Below are 19393 nucleotides of genomic sequence, written 5' to 3'. Positions count from 1 at the left end.
CATGAGTGAAAAACACATGTCAAGTGAAGATCACAAATTACCGAATAAGTAGCAATTAAAAATCTTAAAATAGGATTCTTGGTTAGTATTACTGTATTTTCTAGTTTCTCCCTAAGCAAGTTATTTATTAAACATAGAAAGAACATTGTTTCATTTTTCTCATTGCTTAAAAGGTCAATATTATTTTAGATTAGAACATTTGTGCAACTTCAGGGCTATAAATCAATTCATGTCTGTAATAATATGATCAATTAGTGACTCAAATACTTTTATGTGGCAGCTAAAAAGTTTTTTATCCAATCCAAAATACATCATTGCAACTTTGACATTCTGACAAGTTGAGCATGTTTTGATGGAGAAAAAAAAGAAAAGAATATATCTTAAATATTGCTAAATTCTTAAAGGTATATTTGTTTATGTTCTTTTACAATTAGACCATAGCAGGAAATTGTTTGTGTTTTCCTTGACTGGAATTGATGCTACACAAATATGATGCCCTTATTTAATCCAAATACAATAGTTCTAAAAGAATATTTAATTCATATTTAGCTTAAATTAGGATAATGACATTGCAAATGTGAAAGCTATTATAATACAGTAATTTTGATTCGTATTGAAATGATGGCAATTGAATAGATAAAATATTGAAATGCTATTTAAAATATTACTTAAATCAGCAAAAACCTTTAGATTGAAGGTGGGGAAATATGCCAAAAAGCCTAGAAGACACTCAAAATTCAGGAGTCAAATCTCCAGTGTCTGCACTGCCCTCTCAGGCATCAGGCATCTGCCAGTTACGCAGAACTGAGTGGAGCCCAGCATCACTTCTTCTGAACAGAATATAATAACGTTTCCTCATTAGTCACAATGGTGATTATTCACTGCTTATCTGATTAACAATTCTAAAAAGCAGAATGGGTACACCTTGTCAGTACCTTAATCAGTACTTGATAGTTACATGAGTTACATGGCACTTTTCTCTAAAGAACTCAAAATGCTAACAAACATCAAATATTGATCTTCATGACATCTGCATAAGATGAATGGAGGATTGCATATTCCCATGTTACTCAGGAAACGCTGGGACACAGAATGTGCAGCACCATCCTAGCCATGCAGAGCCCAGAGCAACTCTCCATCTCTCACTCCAGGCCCAGAGCACTCTGCTCTGCCCTGCTGTCCCCTCTCTTTCATCGTGCTGTGTCTCTGTGGGTACCTACAGCAGTGATGTGCCTATCTACCATAAATTCTGGCACTGGCGTGCTCGCCAGTAGTTTTATTATATTTCTTTTGAACTACTTCCCCCCTCTCTCCAGGCCAAGCTTAGTGAAGCAAATTGAATTCAATTTCCGATCACAAGCCATCACCTCTCCCAGAGCCATGGTGTCAAAAGAACAAGAGAAATTTGGAAAAGTACCATTCGATTATGCCAGTTTTGATGCCCAAGTTTTTGGTAAACGCCCCCTTGTACAAACAGGGCAAGGACGAAAAACACCACCGTTTCCTGAATGTAAGCTTTGAATTCTAATATTTATTCTCCAAAAATGCATCTTGTGTGTATGTATGTGTACGGTTGGGGGTACTCGAATATAGAATATGCTACTTACAGCTGGCAGGAGAGAAAATATATTGTACAGTGAAATAAATAAGGGAAACAATAATGAGTTGACCAATGTTACTGATTTTATACTAAAGTTGCACAGAATATAGTCAATAGTTAATGGATTAATTTTTCCACAAATACGATGCCTTTGTTGAATCCAAATACAATAATTCTAAAGAAATATTTAATTCACAGTTAGCTGGAATTTGGATTAATATATTGAAAAATTTGATAGTTGTTTTAATATAGTAATTTTTATTCCTATTGAAATTGCGGAAATCTAGTAGATAAAATGTTGAAATACTGTTTAAAATATTACTTAAGTCAGCAAAAACATTCAGACTAAAGTTGGAAGAAGTGAAAAGTAAGAAACTCACAATTCAGGAATCAAGATTTTACTAGAAAAAAATATGTGATACTGTGGAGATATTTACCTATAAATTGAGGAATTAATACAGAAACATTTAAAACGGATTAATAATCTTTAATGCTAACACATCCATATAGAAGAGCATAACTCAACGATGGTATAACATATGAAACTTGATGTTTTACTAAACACACTTCGAGTTATTTGGAGTCCTTAAATATTCTAATGAAAAGGTAGGAAAGTAAATATTGGAAACGAGTACGGGAAATGACTTCTGCATTACAGCAACTTAACTTCCATAAAGGAAGAAGCTAAATTAGGCCCCACTCGGAGTCCTCATACACCATGGATTTTTACAACATTCTGCAAATCCATGGAATCCCCTTGATCTTATACCAGGTTACTAAGCCTGAGTGCTCCTGTAAATGCAGAATATTTGCTTCATTGTGTGATGTTGGTCAACTCTGTCAGAGAACTAGAAGGCCATATAAAACCCCTCAGTGGATAAACAGACTTGAAAGGAACTTGCCCATTAGTGAGAAGTACATTATACTCCAAAAAAAAAAAAATAAGTCCCAGCCAATATAAATAACCACCAACAACCTGTTAGACTTAGGGAAAAATATTCACACACACACACACACACACACACCCCCACACACACACTGATTTGTATCTATCCATACAATTTGCGTGTGTGTATAAACAATTTTATTGTACAGACACACAGGGTACACACATACATGTATGTTTAATTCGGATGAAGCTAGTTAATAACAGCATTCTGTGTACTCATACAGTATGAATATTGACTTTACAGAGTACAAACATTCAGTGACATTATCATATTCTTATAATTACAGAAATAACATTTGGTAATGTTTTAAATTTTGTTTTATGAAAAGTAACAATCAAATATTTAAAATATACAATACTTAATGCAAAATAAATAGCTAAATGCTTTTATGTTAGCCCACATTAAATCTTGGGCACTTCTCCTGTAACCTTGAAAGATGTTTACAAGCACCCCAGAGTAAAGAGAAATATGTTTAATTCCATCTGTCAGTAATGCCTTGGTATCTACCACAGAAATGCAGAACGGAAACTCAGCCTTGGTACTAAATTGCCTTTCTGTTCACCTTGAGAACATTTCCTCCTTGTCCTTTGCTTATCTCGCTCTCCCTGAGTATGCAAAATGCCAGCTCATTAAAGACTCCATCTATTTAGTTCCATCTAGTTGGATGAAGAACAACTTCTACTGGTTTAAGTACAAAACAAACCTATATATCAAATAATACAAATATAATTCCATGTCTAAGTATAAATTGTTATTGTGAAAACAAACATTGAAAGAATGCATTTTTTTCCTCTATTAGAATTACCGGTCCTTACACATGTATAGTTTTCATATCAACATGCCTTAAGCTCTGTGTAGTCCCTGATGGGTTTTCCTAGTGTGTTTTTTATCTACAAATGTTGCCAATGCACCTGCCCCATAATGTTAGTTATGGAGTTTTTGTCATAAGAGTGTAAATACAAAAAATATTAAGAGAATAGGCATTCTGTTCCAGCAATCACATCATTTGGTCTGTGAACCTCTGTGAAAACCAGTCTGAATCACCTTCGTTTCATGTACCAATGGATAATAGATTGTGTTTTAATTTATTCTCCACATATTTTAATGCAAGAAGTTATATCTTAAAAAAAAATCTACTTAATGACTAAAACCATGTACATGCAATTGCTAATCAAATCTCTCTTCAACAGCGAAGCATTTTTCAAATCCAGTGAAATTTGCTAATCGACTGCCTACTGCAGGCGCCCACACACAGAGCCCTAGCTGTGCCAGCTCTTATAGCTACGGTCAGTGTAGTGAAGATACCCACATAGCAGCAGCTGCTGCCATCCTGAACCTTTCCACCCGCTGCAGGGAAGCCACAGACATCCTCTCCAACAAACCACAGAGTCTGCATGCCAAGGTAGGCCAGTCCAAGAGCCCGGAGGGTGGGCCAGCGACTGAACCGTGAGAATAAACTGCCTTTCATGTTTCCAGCCACATTTGCCACCACCCTGCTTTCCCACCTCTGAAGCAATCCCCTCCCTGTCTTAGGAAGAAACTCAGAGGAACATGGGCAGGGATGAGCTTGGTGGGTTCAAAGGAGATGAAAGAGTGCATCTCTTGCTCTGTGGCTCTTCCTAAAGGTGGTGTACCATAGTTTGGGGAGAAGCGAGTTACAGAGGCTGGTTGGGGAGAATTTACAGATTTCCAAGCTATTTTTGTTATGGGGAATTTGGCACACAAGAAAAGAGGATTGCTATTAAAATAAATAACACTGGAAGCTTCTCAGTGTCTGCAAATCAAAGATGGTAAGAAATGTTTGATTCAACAGTGACTTGCAAGACACTTGCAAAATTGACCCAAGAAATGTTATTATTGCACATGTTACTATTGTATAGCATAAGATAGGCTAAGTTGCTGTAGTATTCTCCAAGGACACATAGTAAAACCTGGATACAGGAAATCAACAGGAGATGGTTCAGGGAGGGTTGAGACCTCAGGGTATGCAAATGCAAAATCAAATTCTGTGAAGTTTACAAAAACGCCACATTTCTGTAACCCACGAAATTAATCACATTTCTCCAATAACCTCTTCTTTCCTTTCCAACGGGCAATGAGAAGTAACTTGCTGAACACACACAAAAACAAAGATCCTCCTTTCAACAGTGAGGGGCTTATGGCGCTACGGAGTCACAGGGGCCCACAGAGGTGCTTGCAAGAGTGTCTCGGCCATTAGCTCCTGCAGTCAGCTGGAGCCAGTAGCTCCGATTGCGTAAGGGCGTCAGTTAAAAAGAATCATTTCCCTGCCTAGATGGCTGGAGCCAGCTGAAATAAAGTGCCCAGACTTACTGGAGAAGAAATGTTACCTTTGCTTTAAGTGGAAGATGCCTTAGGTTAAACGCTAACCCTGAAACTCCAGCCATTAAAGTCCTCTTGTCCCCTTTAAGGGTGGCCGTTCCCTGGTGTGGTCAGCTGCTCACCTGTGCCGTGCCAGGCCTTCAGGAGAGCAGGTAACACAGTGCCACTGAGCATTTGACAGAAGAATCAGAATTAGCTTCTGGACAAAGCTGAGCCAAGTAAACCCCAGGAAGAGCTGGTGGCCAAAAACCACTCAAAAATAATTTTTATACAAATGAGATTCTTAAACAAAGAAAAACACATCCTCTGAAAATATAAAGAAAATACCAAGCTATTCAAATTCAAAGGAATCCTAATCACAAATGATTTACATAGACAGATTTGGGAAATTTTTAAATACAACTTTAGTTATTTTTAAATTTATTTTTTAAAAAAGCTGAATAAATTTCTCCTTTATAAAGGGATATCCTAATAAGCATCTAGTTAGAGAAGTATTAAAATAACTTCCTTCTTAGTTCCTTATTATTTGGTTGTTCAGGCTGTCCTATGAGAATAAAAGTACCAATATTATAGTTATTAGTGCTATTTAAACTACATGAGCAAATGGTTCTAGAATGAATGCCTTCCGTCTGCACATGTGGACGTTTCCCCGTTCCTCAGAACTCTGCCTTCACCCTTTAGATTCTCCACATTCTGTTAAACTGCTGACACCAAACAATGTATAAACAAAGATGACTAAATGTGGAGAGTTTTTTTCCATATAAATATGTGTTCTTTTCTCTTAAAAACACATTTCTGGTCAGAAAAGCCACTGTTGATACATTTCAAAAATTGAAATAATCGATTTCCAGCGTGTGCTGTTGGGCGTGTGTCAGGAATGCTGTGTGCCAGGGCTGCCCCGCAGGGCTCATCCGGCACGCCCCGTGACAGGAACTCGCCACATACCTCAGCCGCCCACTGCCAACCAGGTCTCCATTGCAGAAGCCAAACAATTGGTATGATGACAAGGACGGCAGAGGCAGGAAGTGCACAGATCAACTTTTCAAAGGAGTTTGTTACGCTGGGAGTTTCAAAAACCATTTTCCCATGAAAATTGTCTCCCCTGACATAGTGGTTGCTGAAAGAGGATGAATGTGGTGCCCTGGAACGTCACTGTACGTAGAACGCCCCTGCCAGCGAGCGCACGTGCGCGCACATTTGCACACAACTGTGACAACTTTTCAAATTCTGTCCTAGTTGGATCCTATTTTCTGAGTGTAGAGGAAAATCTCATAAATTCCTGAAACAGCAAAAAATCTTTGTTTTAGCAGAAGTGAGAAAAAGCCAAGGTGTTATAATTAACTCCGAAAACTGGCCTCTGATGACAATGCCCGACGGGGGCCTTTTCTGTTGTCGGTGTTGCACTTTGCTGTGTGCCTTTTATGTAACGTAGGATTACGCAGAAACCGTCTTCATTTCCACGTTGAATACTAGTCTGATTTTCTTTCCGCTATGATTTGATTTTTCCTCCATGGCAGATCATTAGTGTGTTTATTTCTGGTAGCCCAAATCAACAGATCTCTTGAGTTCCTTATTTAGAAAGAAGGGTGTAGAGATGGATAGCTTTTCCCTACTGCAGGCTTCCGCAGCCGAGGACTTGGTGTATTAGAGAGACGCCACGGCAGATGGATTCACAGCTTGGAGGTCTCTAAGTGCAGGACCGCCCCAGCTACAGGTTAGTCAGGCACAGACCCTGCCTTAAGGAGCCCACCAACAAAGCAGGATAAAAGAAGAGACCCTCTGGGAACCGCACCTGCCTTGTGTTGTCCCAGGCAGAGAGCTAGGTTTGAAGAGAGGAAGTTCCTGAAGTCCAGGGCAGGTGATTGCGTTTGATCAGAACTTGGGTGAGGCTGATTTCTTACTTTCCTTCTGTTTTCCCTCCAGTTCTTCCTTTTACACAACGAGCATCTTTTCAGTTTCATAAAGCAGCCAATAGGATAATGAATTACAGATCATACGTCATCATGAGCACAAGCTTTTCAAAATCAAGCCAAAAGACACCAACCTTGAAATGGCTTTCAGACCACTTGTTGGGGCTAATGCAGATGTTTTCCAAGCTATATGCAAGCTCACAACTGACTGCAAGTCTAGTGGGAGATCTGAATTAGTGATTTGCAAAATCACTACTCTTATGGAAGATCATGGGTACAAAGGTTGTTTTCAGAGAGGCAAGAAAACTTTTGAGTTCCTACACACTCTAAAATTAATGAAAGATGATATAGATATTTCAAAATGTCCTCCTCCCAAAGTCTCTTGGCCCTAACACTAGAACATGTCGCCCATCTGCCCCTCCCCAACACTGAAGGCTCATGCTGCTGTCACGCAGTCATCCGTCCACTCCACCAGCGTCCACCCTGCACCAGGCACACGTCACACCCGGGACCGAGGGTGCCAGCATTCAGCTGACATTGCCGATCACTGCCTGACCAGAGCCCTTTACATCCTGCGGGTAGAAGGTCTTCAAAGGAATTATTTATTTGTTAAAATACAATCCAGCATGTACATAGCACATTTGCACCACCAAAATTGCCTGTATGTGTTTTAAGAATCTCTTGAAGGAATTAAGTCAGGAGAAAACAATAAGTGCTATAAGTACTCAGTGGATGTCATAATGGTTAAAGGTAATTTTGTATGAAGTGTTGGTTCTCTTTCTGATTCCAGCACTTTCATTAACTCTAAGATGTGTAGTATATTGCCCTTCATTTAACTTCGGAATTGATATGATTTGTAAGACGCAGGCAGGCCACAGCTCCAAACACCTCCCCTTTCGGCTGGCCACGGTCACCCCGACAGGAGCGCAGCACAGGGAAGCCGGCCGGCGGGGAGTGCGCGTCCCCCCGTTGCCGGGTTTGCTGAGTGCTCCCCTCTGGTGCCACCCGAGTCCGATGTGCTCCCGTTTTCTTCCTTCCTCCCACCCTGATCACCAGAGGTAGAAACAGGCCCCTCAGTCTATCTTTATCCTCACCGTTGCTGCTTGCCAAGCATTCTGTCGTTTGTTTTGGTGTTTTCCCCACCTGTTTAGACAAAATGGCATATGCACAGTGTGCCTTAAAAGAAAACAAAAAATTGACACTTGCTGGAAATGTTTAAAGTTCAAAGTCTGTTTTATACACGAACAAGGCCTAGAAACAACGTGATGTCGCGTCGCCATTCTTGCCGCCTGGTACCAGAACAGTCTGGTGGCCTCTGCGCGGTTAGAACCCACAAGCAGCCTTTTCCAGTAACCGTAACACCCGGACAGATCACGCCGCATGTGGGGAATGAACTGTTACCAAGGTCTTGGGTCGGGGATCAAGGAACTGATTGATACGGGAGTAAGGAAACTAGATATTTAATAATTGGCCCCTTAGTCCTGCATACAGGAGCCTGGGGACACGTCACAGTGCTATGATGATTAGCTGCCATGTATGGAACACCTACTATGTGCCAGGCATTGTAACCAAGCACAGTCCCTGTGTCAGTCCTTTCTGTTCCTCTCAGAGTCTCTGTAAAGCAGAAACAGTAACGCAGAGATTAAATGATTTTCTCTGAGTGGCGCAGCTGTAACTATTGGAACCGAAATTTCGGCTCACGCCTGTGTGACCTCTTTTCCTAAAGGTCTTGTGACGCCCGGACTGCCGGCCTCCCCCAGGGGTTTTCACAGACCATGACCCCAAGTCCCAGACAAAGATTTTGGGACAATGGTCATGCATTTCGTTTAAATTTTGTATCTTCTATTAGCCATTCTCCTCTGAATTCCACCATTCTATTTATATTGAGCATATTTCATCAGTTTATAATCTTAAGAGTCTTAATTACCACTTAATAAGATATTTTCACTTCATTTGTTTATTGTTAATACCCCGCCTACTTTGAAAACATACTTACGGTAGCTTTCAATACAGGAAAGATACTCCCCAGACAAAAGACCCTGAAGCAAGACTGGGAGCGCATCCCCTGCAAGGTGACAGCAGAAACCCAGACAGAGGGACACTTAAGTTTGATCCCCCTCAGCCACGTCAAAAAGGAGAGATGATAGGAGAGCTGTTCCCAAGTTCATGGAGAGCTTGCCAACCCAGGAGAACCCTGATGTCTTGTTTATCAGTGTTTGGAAATTAACGTTCACAATCAGAACATTTAAAGCAAAATTTTTGTCATCGCCGAATGTGTGATAATTTCTAATTGTCCAAATAATGTAATATTATCATTTGCCTGGAAAATAATGGAAGAAAATAGCTTAAAGTCTGCTCCGTAAATGCAAGGGCATAACAATCATTTTCGTGTTCCCTTTTATTCTTCTTCAGAGAACAAACCTGTTAAGATCTTTCCTAGTTGCAGCTGTCGTAGGAAGGCGATGCTGTTTCCTGCTTTCAGTGACATGGCATTTTCCATGTAGAAATGGTCATGTCGTAATCACCATGTCACTGTGCAACATGCCATTGAATAGGTGTGGCATAGGGTCATCATTTCTCTGCTGGTGGAAATCTAGGTCCCTTCGTATTTCATGGTACAGATAAAGATTACAATGAGTAATTGTTTTAACTTTCAGTTTAATTATAATTTATAGTAAATTTATGAAATTACCTTTCACTCAAAATCTCCTACATGCAAAAAATAAGCTCCTCGAAGGCAGAAACAATCTATTTTTTTAATTTCCTTTTCCCCAAATTATAGTGTCTTGAAAGTATAAAGTGCTCTTTCTCAATAGTCGAATGAATAAATAAAATGAGGGCAGCATCTGTCACTGAAAGTGGCTGAAATTGATGGCCATGGCTGCCCCTCCGAAGTTGGAAAGTACATGGACGGTACTGGACCTATACCTAGTCCCCCCCCCCCAAAAAAAAAAAAACATAAAATTTAAATACTTAAAATAAGGATCCAAAATTGCACTTGGAGAAATCAGAAGATTAGAAGTCTTGTGGGGGGGGCACGTCAGTTCTAGCTCTGGCCCCTCCCAGACCCTCGCCTCCTTTTTGTGCGGCCATTTGGAGTTTCAAGCACAGAGAGGAGTGATGCCTATTGATACCACTCTGAATAAAAACTCGCGCTGTAAACGTGCGATCCCATCTATGGGCAGAAAGGGACCCTTCTCTGGTGCCGCGTGTAATTGTTAAAGACATCTGCGCGCTCACTTAAAGCCCATCTGTACTCTGCTCCCCAGCGAGCCGCCCCCACCCTCCCTGCGAAGTCAGGTGCTCAGAGCAGCCGGCTGGGGCACAGGATGTAGGAAAGCGCCTCTTTTAAACATTAGGAGTGTTTTTTTTTCGACTAAGCCATGATTACTTGAGATGTATAATCATAACAACTAGAATCTCTCATTGTTTTAATTTACTATTTAGAATTTTTGCCTGTAAAAGCTAAAACATGTATTAGTGTTATCTTGGAAGAGTTGGTATTTTTCAGAGAGACCGAATCTGCACTATTTATGGGTTTTGCACTATAAAACTCTGCAGCCCAGTCACATGGCTTCTTTTTCCTAAGCCATCTGTCACAGAGGTCTGGAATTTTATGTGAATGTTGGTTGTGCAGTCTTAACCCAAGTTTTTAAATTTTTTTTTATAAAAAATGTCAGCAACTACAATATTTAGCATTTTACTTTATGTTGGCCATTAAATTTGATTACTATAGCTCTGTTTCATTGCTATTTACATATTAGCTATGAAGCCAAAAATTGTTTTGATGCGCTCCTGGCAGAACGCATTGTGAGATCACAGACAGAGAGCATGCATGTGGCACTGATATGGTTAATATCTCGGATTTTTGTAACTAAGGTTTATTAATGCTGGTATAAAAACGTATTTGATATTATACAGATGGCATAAGATGTTGTGGTTACTAAGTTATTATCCCGGATAAGCTGTACTGCCAAATTCAGGGCTTAAAACTATCACAAGAGATTAAACTATTTACTAAAAAGGGACAGAAAGATACGGCCAAAGCATCTTAGTACAACATATTAGAAGTGTATTTACCTCCCGCAAATATAGAAAAGCCTATCTATCGTGCAGGCTGAAAGATCGAAAATAGGAACTTTGCAGGTAAAGCAAGCGAACAGAGGACGTACTTTTGTTGTCCACGCCGGGCACTGGCAGCAGGCCCTGCCAGGGCAGCTCTCCGCTCCGTGGCGCCTGTGTCGGGGGTAAGGAGAGGAGAAAGGGAGAGTTAAAATAAATCCCCTGGGAAGTAACCTGTTACCACATGGATTAAGGCTCTTGCTAACATAATCAAAGACTCTCCAGCCAAAAGAAAAGGAATAGAGAAATTGGAGAAATTGTCAACAAGTTAATTGTGAATTGATGGATGATGGTGACAGTATCAGAAAGGTGTTATGTGACCGATTTAGGACAGAGACAGGCATGTTCTTACCCCCTGAGAGTTAGCGCGTGGTAATGGTCACCACCCGTGACACCGCAGGAGCCACCCTGCAGTGCGAATCTCATAGAAACTGCAGAACACGTGAGCAGTTTATTGGGACTTGCACCAAATACAAAATGACACAGAAGGAGGCACTGTTCCCTAAAACAAACAAACAAATAAACAAAACTTGGGAAAAGGTATCCCAAGAAGGAATGTAGTGAGGCAGAATGAGTTTTAAGTCTCATACTAATTATGTAGAAAGTAAACCCCTTCACCGTATTCTGAAGTTTGTGCTATGGTCGTGTCATAACTGCTACCTAAAGGCCTCCCGTGTGGTTTGCACTATGTCCCCCTAGCCACCCCCAGGATTTCATAAAGCTTTTCCACTTTCAATAACCTAGGGTAAAATGTTGCTTTCCTATTAGTCTAATATTCCAACAAAAATTCTATTCCAGCTGGTTATTTTTGCACATTTCTCATGCGAGATTAATATTATGATTGGGGGGTTGGGACGTTGTATATGTCTTTTGATAAACGCAAATGTTAATGCTTTAAATGATGAATTGGGAGTGATAATTCTGTAAACTGGAAAAGAAGATTTAAAGCTAAACTTTAAAAAAATATATGTGTGTGTGTATATAATCGTTTTAGCCAGTACATTTAGTATTTGGAGCATCTTATTTACATTAAGCTTACTTTGTTTAAACCCAGAAACGTGCAGCTCACTAATGGGGCTGTCCTTAAAAGTCTGCCTAAGAATCAAACATTACCCAGTACAAATCGGAAAGCTAGATTTAAAAGCAGATATACTTACATAAAAGCTTACATTTAAAATTATCCCTTAAAAGCCCCACATGGCTAGGCTGTAACTGCAAACTGCTTAAACGTTTTTCTGTTTCCTATTGTATACCAGGGAGCCGAGATAGAAGTGGATGAAAATGGCACATTGGACTTAAGCATGAAAAAAAGTCGCCTCCTGGACAAGGCCGCACCCCTAACCTCCTCTAACACTTCCATTCCAACTCCTTCCTCTTCCCCATTCAAAGCAAGCAGCATTCTGGTCAATGCGGCATTCTATCAGGCTCTTTGTGCTCAAGAGGGCTGGGACACTCCTATCAACTATAGCAAAACTCACGGGAAGACAGAGGAGGAGAAAGAGGTATTGTTCCCATATGTCGATCCATAAGTTGAAGACCAAGCACAACTGCAGGGTATTACTAGCTTTTCCCTCCTAAGTCAGATTTCACATTCCTGTTTAGATAATACATAATTCTGGACCTTGTTTCAGATTCTGGTAAAATGATGATTTTTAATTTCAGACGAAATTCATAAACAAATCCAACTGTTCCTTTCACTTGCCTAAAATAATATGTCATTATGGTGAGTTTTACCCCCACGATGGCTGCAGTTTTGTGCCCTGCCCAAAGGATTACATCATCTGTCCCTTCAGACAGCAGCCTGTGAGGGGCAATGTGTCACTCGCCACTGAAATGTCAGCTTATCCATTCTTTCTGAACCAAAAGGTCAAAGATGAAATCAAGTCAGGGCAAGCAAGAATCTTCAAATCACACCAGATTCCTTTCCTTGGTTTCTTGAAGAAACTGTGTTAGCACACCTCAGTGCAGAGCCATTGTGTGTGGTATTGGATGGTGAGTGGTGGATGTCTAAATTGTCCCAAAGTCAAGGAGACATACTTGTGTCTTTGGTTATCTTGGAGGTGTTTTCACCCTCAAAAGTCAGATGTTGTGGCTATGCAGGTCCAGCTAGTCTTAATCTCCCCAGTCTGAGCCAGCCCTGGACCACTTAGTGTCATTCAAAAGAACTGATGGCCTGAACCGGCATTATTTAGACTCTATATAATTGCAGATGTGACGCTAATGACTACACTAAGTGATCCCATTTTGCTGTTTCTCAGGAAAGTTGTTGATAGGCTTCCCAGTTGATATGTTTCAAGAACTGAAATAGCCATTCTCAGCAGAAGTGTGCACCACCTTTTTCAGCTTTTTTTTTTTTTTGAGACACAGTCTCACTCTGTCACCTGGGCTAGAGTGCCGTGGCGTCAGCCTAGCTCACAGCAACCTCAAACTCCTGGGCTCAAGCGATCTTCCTCCTGCCTCAGCCTCCCAAGTAGCTAGGACTACAGGCATGAGCCACCATGCCCGGGTACTTTTTTCTATATATTTTTAGTTGTCCAATTAATTTCTTTCTATTTTTGGTAGAGATAGGGTCTCACTCTTGCTCAGGCTGGTCTCGAACTCCTGAGCTCAAATGATCCACCCACCTCGGCCTCCCAGAGTGCTAGGATTACAGGCGTGAGCCACCGCGCCCGGCCCTTTTTTAGCTTTTTGAAGTTCAGAGACTTTGGGTGGGGGAATCGAATTTGATGTTTGCACATGCTTTAACATCTCGAGCAGAAGTCGACATGCACAGCAGTGATCACAGGATTGGGTTCTTTCTGATTCCTTCCTTCTTTCCCTCCTTCTTTCCTTCCCCCTTCCCTTCTTCCTTCCCTCCCTTCTTCTTTCCTTCCTTCCTTCCTTCCACACACTTTCCCCAGCATCTCCGAGTCCAGGCAGTGAGATAAGTCTTGAAGATACACTGACAATTAGGACATGCTTCCACCATGCATGTGTGCCTCAGCCACGCATGTGCTCACAGTCTGGTAGGAGGACTGATCTGTAACCAAATATGCTGAGAACAGAGTGGCACAAGCAGGCGCATGATGTGGAGAGGAAGGAATGGCTAACTCTGCACAGGGAAGCCAGGGATGGGCCCCTGGAAGACGCCCCCAGGACCTGGGGCAGCCTGTGTCTGTACCACCCACGCCAGCACACGGAGGATGAGGGGACCCACACACAGCAGCTGTGGATTAGATTCTGCTGTACTGCCTTAGTCATTTTGTTCTGCTTTTAAAGTTCACCTTAAGTATCTAGGGATGGCCTTAGTTAATCTATCATAACACTATTTTAGAAGAACCTTTTATTAAAATAATACATGTTTGACTCTAAGTGTGAAACTGACACCTGCAAAGTGTAAGAAGCTCATTTACCTTAGTGACGACCACAAACTGGCACACTTGCCTCTCTTCCCTCCACCACGCTGGCCCACTGCCATCTCAGGCTTGTGCCAAAGAACAGCAGTCACAGCAAACCTACATCTATTTGTATAATCTAAAACTCTGTCAGTGTTCGCAGGACCTGATCGTTCTGCACAACTTGTCTGAAACGAAGTAAGGGGCCAGGCAGGAAGCGGGCAGGTTGTTGGGAGGCACAGTCACGATGAGATCAAGATTGTTGATTCAGTCCTGCCACACACACGTGAGCTCTAGACGAGGGGGACGCCTCGAGGGGGAAGCAGTCACAGGACTGCTTCCTGTCCGGCCGGTCGATGGCCACTCAGATCCTGGCATATCATATCTACACCCGAGGGAGGGAAACCCGGCTCCAGGCACAAGAGGCGTGGCTGCGGGTCTATGTTGCAGGAAGGACAGTGCTTTAAGAAGTATTAGTCTATATAACCACATCATGCAGGATCAAAATCCCAACACGTTCTAATTTCTGGGAGTATCTCAGTGCCACGTGCAGAGTGGCACTTAGGCTGTCTGTACTCATCCTTGTGACTGTGCAGTAAATGGACCCTGGTCCATGCATTCACCGGAAATCTTTCTAGTCACACTCAGTGTCAGACACAGGACCCAAGCCTCAGTAGTAACTAAGCACATTTGCCTCAAGTGGGTTCTCGTTTTCATCGAGGGTGTTTTGTATTGTTTGACATCGATTGTACTTTCGTGACACTACACTCTTCATATTCTGAGAGACGCCCCCCATCACCTCCTTGGCTGTAGTTGTTATCTCCCAGGGAGCCAATAAATGGGGTCTCATAACAAATATTTATCTTTATTTTCCATTCTCGTTTTTGCATAATTCCACAAAACATCTAGATTCATCTCGGCAGCTTTATAGATTCAACCAGACTATGTTTTTATGTAATGCATAATCTTATCTGTGACTGCATTTCATTCCCCAGCAAATTCATGGAAAAATATAGGTTTCTTGACTAGCTTTATTTTCTTTTCAGAATGGGCTCCTTACTTCAGATCTGACAGCACAGGCTTTGACTGCTATGGTTTTCAACCTAAGTATTCTGAATTCTGGAATTTAGAAGCTGAGTGAGAATTCAATGTCACTAAGAGTAACAGAGGACTTTGGAGTTGCTTAGAGAGTTCTACGACTCCAAATGCTTGCCTTGGGTTTGAGTTGACAAAATTTTTTTTAAGCTAAATGCTTACTGTCACAGCTTTCTGAACAGGGTGATTCGTTGCTTGGGGAAGCTATGGGGACACACGCGAAAATACTTCGGAATCACTGTCACGCTGGTGTGGTTTCTCACCCGTGTTCTTTGTTCCTCCTCTGTGCCGAGGTAATCTACTAACAGAGTATTTTTCACATCCTGTTCTGAATCTTGAAAAGGAGAAATATGAGCTCGATAGGTATTACTTTGAAAAATTAGACTGTATTAAGTGTCCTCATTGAGAAGCCATCACAGGGACGCTACAAACAACAGGAAATGATGTGTGGCACAGGCTCCGCCCAAGGCCCTTCCTAAGGTGTCTAGGATGCTTCCGAGGCCGCAGAACCAAAGCTCCTCTGACCCAGGCAGGTCCACATGACGCGACCCCCAAAACCGGTCACAGGACTGGCTCGTTCTCGTCACTTTCCAGTGAGTTCCGAGAATAGCTCCATGGGGCCCAGACAGTGTTCGAAGACTGCAATGTGGTGTATTCCTGTCCCCACCTGCATCCCTCCCTCCGCCACCTCCCTCACGCCCCCCACACCACCAGCAATCGAGTGATTATTTCTAATTCATTGTTATCTAGTTCATATGCACAACAGTTGCTTAATTTTGGTGGTAATTTTCAGAAAATATTGTCTGTCTCTCTCAGTGAAATAGCCTGTCCAGATGCCCCCTAAAAAAAATCCTGAATCTGGAAAGAACTCAAAATATCTCGAAAGGAAAGTATTGAGAAATAACTAGGGCTGTCAGTTTCATTCAACTGTCAGTTCTCCAAAGATTTCAGGGCTTAAAATGTTAAGAGTGCCAGATGCTATTATCTGTTATTCATGTTACCATTATGTCCTGGTCTTTACTGAAATCAACATAAACTTCCATCTGCGCATTAAAGGAATTCCACTGCATGCATATACTCTCTAAACACACACATATACACCACATTTTCTCTTACACTTCCACAGGATAGAATTATTATTTTCAAAATGACACTTTAGATTAAAAAAAACGATTCTTACAAATGCTATTGATTTATTTTACCCTGGGTGCTGTTTAGGAATTCATTCAATATAAAATGCCTCCATAACACAGCTAATCTAAGAATTCTTTTAATGATAGTCATCTGTATTTTATTTATTTATTTTTCAAACAGTCTCATTCTGCTGCCCAGGCAGAGTGCAGAGGTGTCATCATAGGTCACTGCAACCTCAAGCTCCCAGGCTCAAGGGATCCTCCCACCTTGGCCTCCCCGTGTTGTTGAAACCGCAAGGGAGGTTCAGTCTAGGTCCAGTTGCTCCTTGCACAAAAATATAATTATTGAGACAATGAGGATTGCCAAGGAAGAAAGGATTTTTTTAAATGACAGATGTCTTGCCAGGAGAAGCTGCCTCAAATCTGTCTCTCCACTAAGGGCTATCATGGGCTTTTAAGGGAAGGGCCACGTGCCTTGGGGCAGGTTGTGATACAACTATTACTAACAAGAGGCCACTATGCAATGAGGGCACAGGCGGGTTCTGGGGGATGGTGAGTGTTGACATCAGGAAGTCTGCCCTGGGGGCTTCAGCAACTCCTTTGTCTTATAGAAAATTCATCATTTCACGCGTGGTGTGGTAGCTCAAGCCTATAATTCCAGTACTTTGGGAGGCTGAGGCAGGAGGATCACTAGAGGCCAAGAGTTTGAGTCCATCATTTCTGGGAAATAACTCAAAGGGTCAAGCTGCTAGTTAAGGGAGAGGATTATAAAAATCACATATGGGTTCGTGGAACTGGTTACACTGAAGTGCTAGGATTACAGGTGTGAGCTACTGTACCGAGCACCACTTTACTATAATATACTCTCTGCAATTTCCAGGGGGTAGAATGTTGAGCAAAGAAAAGTGAAAAAGACAATTATTTCATAAAGCAATTACATACATAAGAGTCTATGTTTTAAAAAAAGTTACAAAATAATTAAAAGGCCACATTCAATAAAATTACACTGTTGAAACATTACCACATATTGCCATACCAAATTAAATGCCATATATTCTGCAAGCATTATTTTTGGATGCATTTTAGTAAAATAATGACTTAAACTTTCACAGCTGATCATTTCTTTCAAAATTCCCCATTCTTTTGCCTTCCAAAATGTATTGATTCAGCCCTAAACTAACAGCTGGAAACTTTTATATGTTCATCTATAAAAGTACATGCCTTCTTAGAGAGACTTTGTCATTAACTTTATCATAAAGAAAATAATAAAATGGGTTTTTTTACTTCATGCCATTTTTGTGAAAAACTCAGCATCTAAACAGAAAAACAAAGGCTGTTCCACACTGAGACATTATTGGATTTAGCATTTGTATCTACTTGCAAAAAGCCAAGACATTTCTAAATTATAGTAGAGAATACCATCCAGGCCAACTGCAGATAGTACCAACGGAGTGGATGGTGGAATTACCAGGTTTACAGCCTTAAAATTAGGAACTGTTTCATTTTAGCCATTTACAGTGTAAAACTTCAAAAGGATAAACCTCAATCCTCCATTTTACTGTGGATTCCACGAAGGCAGCATTGAAGTCGCACTTCTCTTTGCACCCTAGTGTGCAATTTTTATCAAGCACGTATTTTTCTTTATTTTTAAATGGTGTATTTTTATTGGCCACTACTTTCAAACATTTATCAGTAAAATAAATAATATATAAGTAATACGAAGAAAGAAATTGTGTAAGACCAGGTTTACTGATTTTACCTGGGGGTGATGTCAGGTGAGGCAGTTTCCTAGCGTATTTACTGCAGTGTGCTCTTGTGCGAAAGAAGTGAGTTATTAGCCAAGTAATTAATGAAAGAAATCACTTTTGCCTTGGTGCCTGAGATCAGCATTTAGAACTTTGGTTGAGAAAATTCAGGTATTTTTGCCTTTTCCATTGCTTTTAAATGTAGAATCAGAATTATTAAAATTATATTCTGCTATAGCATTTTATAAGCATTTAATTTAAATGAGATTTACTTTGGATAATTCAAAATAGTTTGCTCACCTTAGCAAAAATAGATCAGTACTTTTGAGATTTAGAATACAGTTTTCATGCTCTGGTTTCTCTTCAGATCAAATGTATCTTTCGCCTTTTGCTAAAGATTTCCATGGAGAGGAACAACTCTGAGATTTTGATCAATTTTTTGAGGCCTTGATTTGGCAAGGCTAATCATTAAAAAAGAAGAATATGGTTTTCTATGTTAGTAAACCTGATTTTAATACTAAATCCAGTTAGTGTTATATTTACTGGATATAAGTTTAATGATCAAAGTAAGTTAATTATGTGATCAGGAAAACCATCATCAGTTATCTGTGAAATAATATATCACTTGGTAAATGAATTATTTGAAAGGATTGGTGAGTCTTCCTTATGGGATCAAGATCAGTATGAAACTGAAGAGAAGGTCATGAAAACTAGTAATACCCAACAAGAAATTTCATCTGATGAGTAAAGTATTGTAAGATACCCACTTAGCAAAAGAGGTAATTTCAGGAAAGCAGGAAGTGATGTGAAAACAAAAGTATTTATCCAGAAAAATCAAATTAATTGCCTCCATACTATAGCCACAGTTATTACATATTTAAACAAATAATTTAGATCTTAATCATTTGTCTATCACAAATAGAATTCTGTTAAACTTTTCTGTTTAAAAATTTGCGTGATACATTTTTGCAATATATCTTTTGTTTTACGTGTTATGACTGCTGGATATATAAAGAACTGTTCCTGTGTTCTGTAGGAAGCATTCATTATACAATAAATTGCAACACTGGCTGGGCGCGGTGGCTCACGCCTGTAATCCTAGCTCTCTGGGAGGCCGAGGCGGG

The 19393-nt window shown here is 40.7% G+C and overlaps 1 protein-coding gene across 2 annotated transcripts in view; it reads left to right on the top strand.

Annotated features, from left to right (window-relative positions):
- The window catches only part of ST18 (suppression of tumorigenicity 18, zinc finger), a 97200-nt gene that overhangs the window by 50363 nt on the left and 27444 nt on the right, over positions 1-19393 (top strand). For both annotated transcript variants that reach the window (XM_012661404.1, XM_012661405.1), the window contains exons 9-11: positions 1317-1510; positions 3741-3952; positions 12179-12424. In XM_012661404.1, the coding sequence (XP_012516858.1) occupies positions 1317-1510; positions 3741-3952; positions 12179-12424 (652 nt within the window). The remainder of the gene's footprint in view (positions 1-1316; positions 1511-3740; positions 3953-12178; positions 12425-19393) is intronic.

This window comes from Propithecus coquereli, unplaced genomic scaffold, assembly GCF_000956105.1.
Source record: "Propithecus coquereli isolate 6110/MARCELLA unplaced genomic scaffold, Pcoq_1.0 Scaffold71, whole genome shotgun sequence".
In the NCBI taxonomy this organism is placed as follows: Eukaryota; Metazoa; Chordata; class Mammalia; order Primates; family Indriidae; genus Propithecus; species Propithecus coquereli.
Note: the sequence above shows the minus strand (reverse complement) of the source record. Positions and strands in the feature narration are given on the sequence as shown.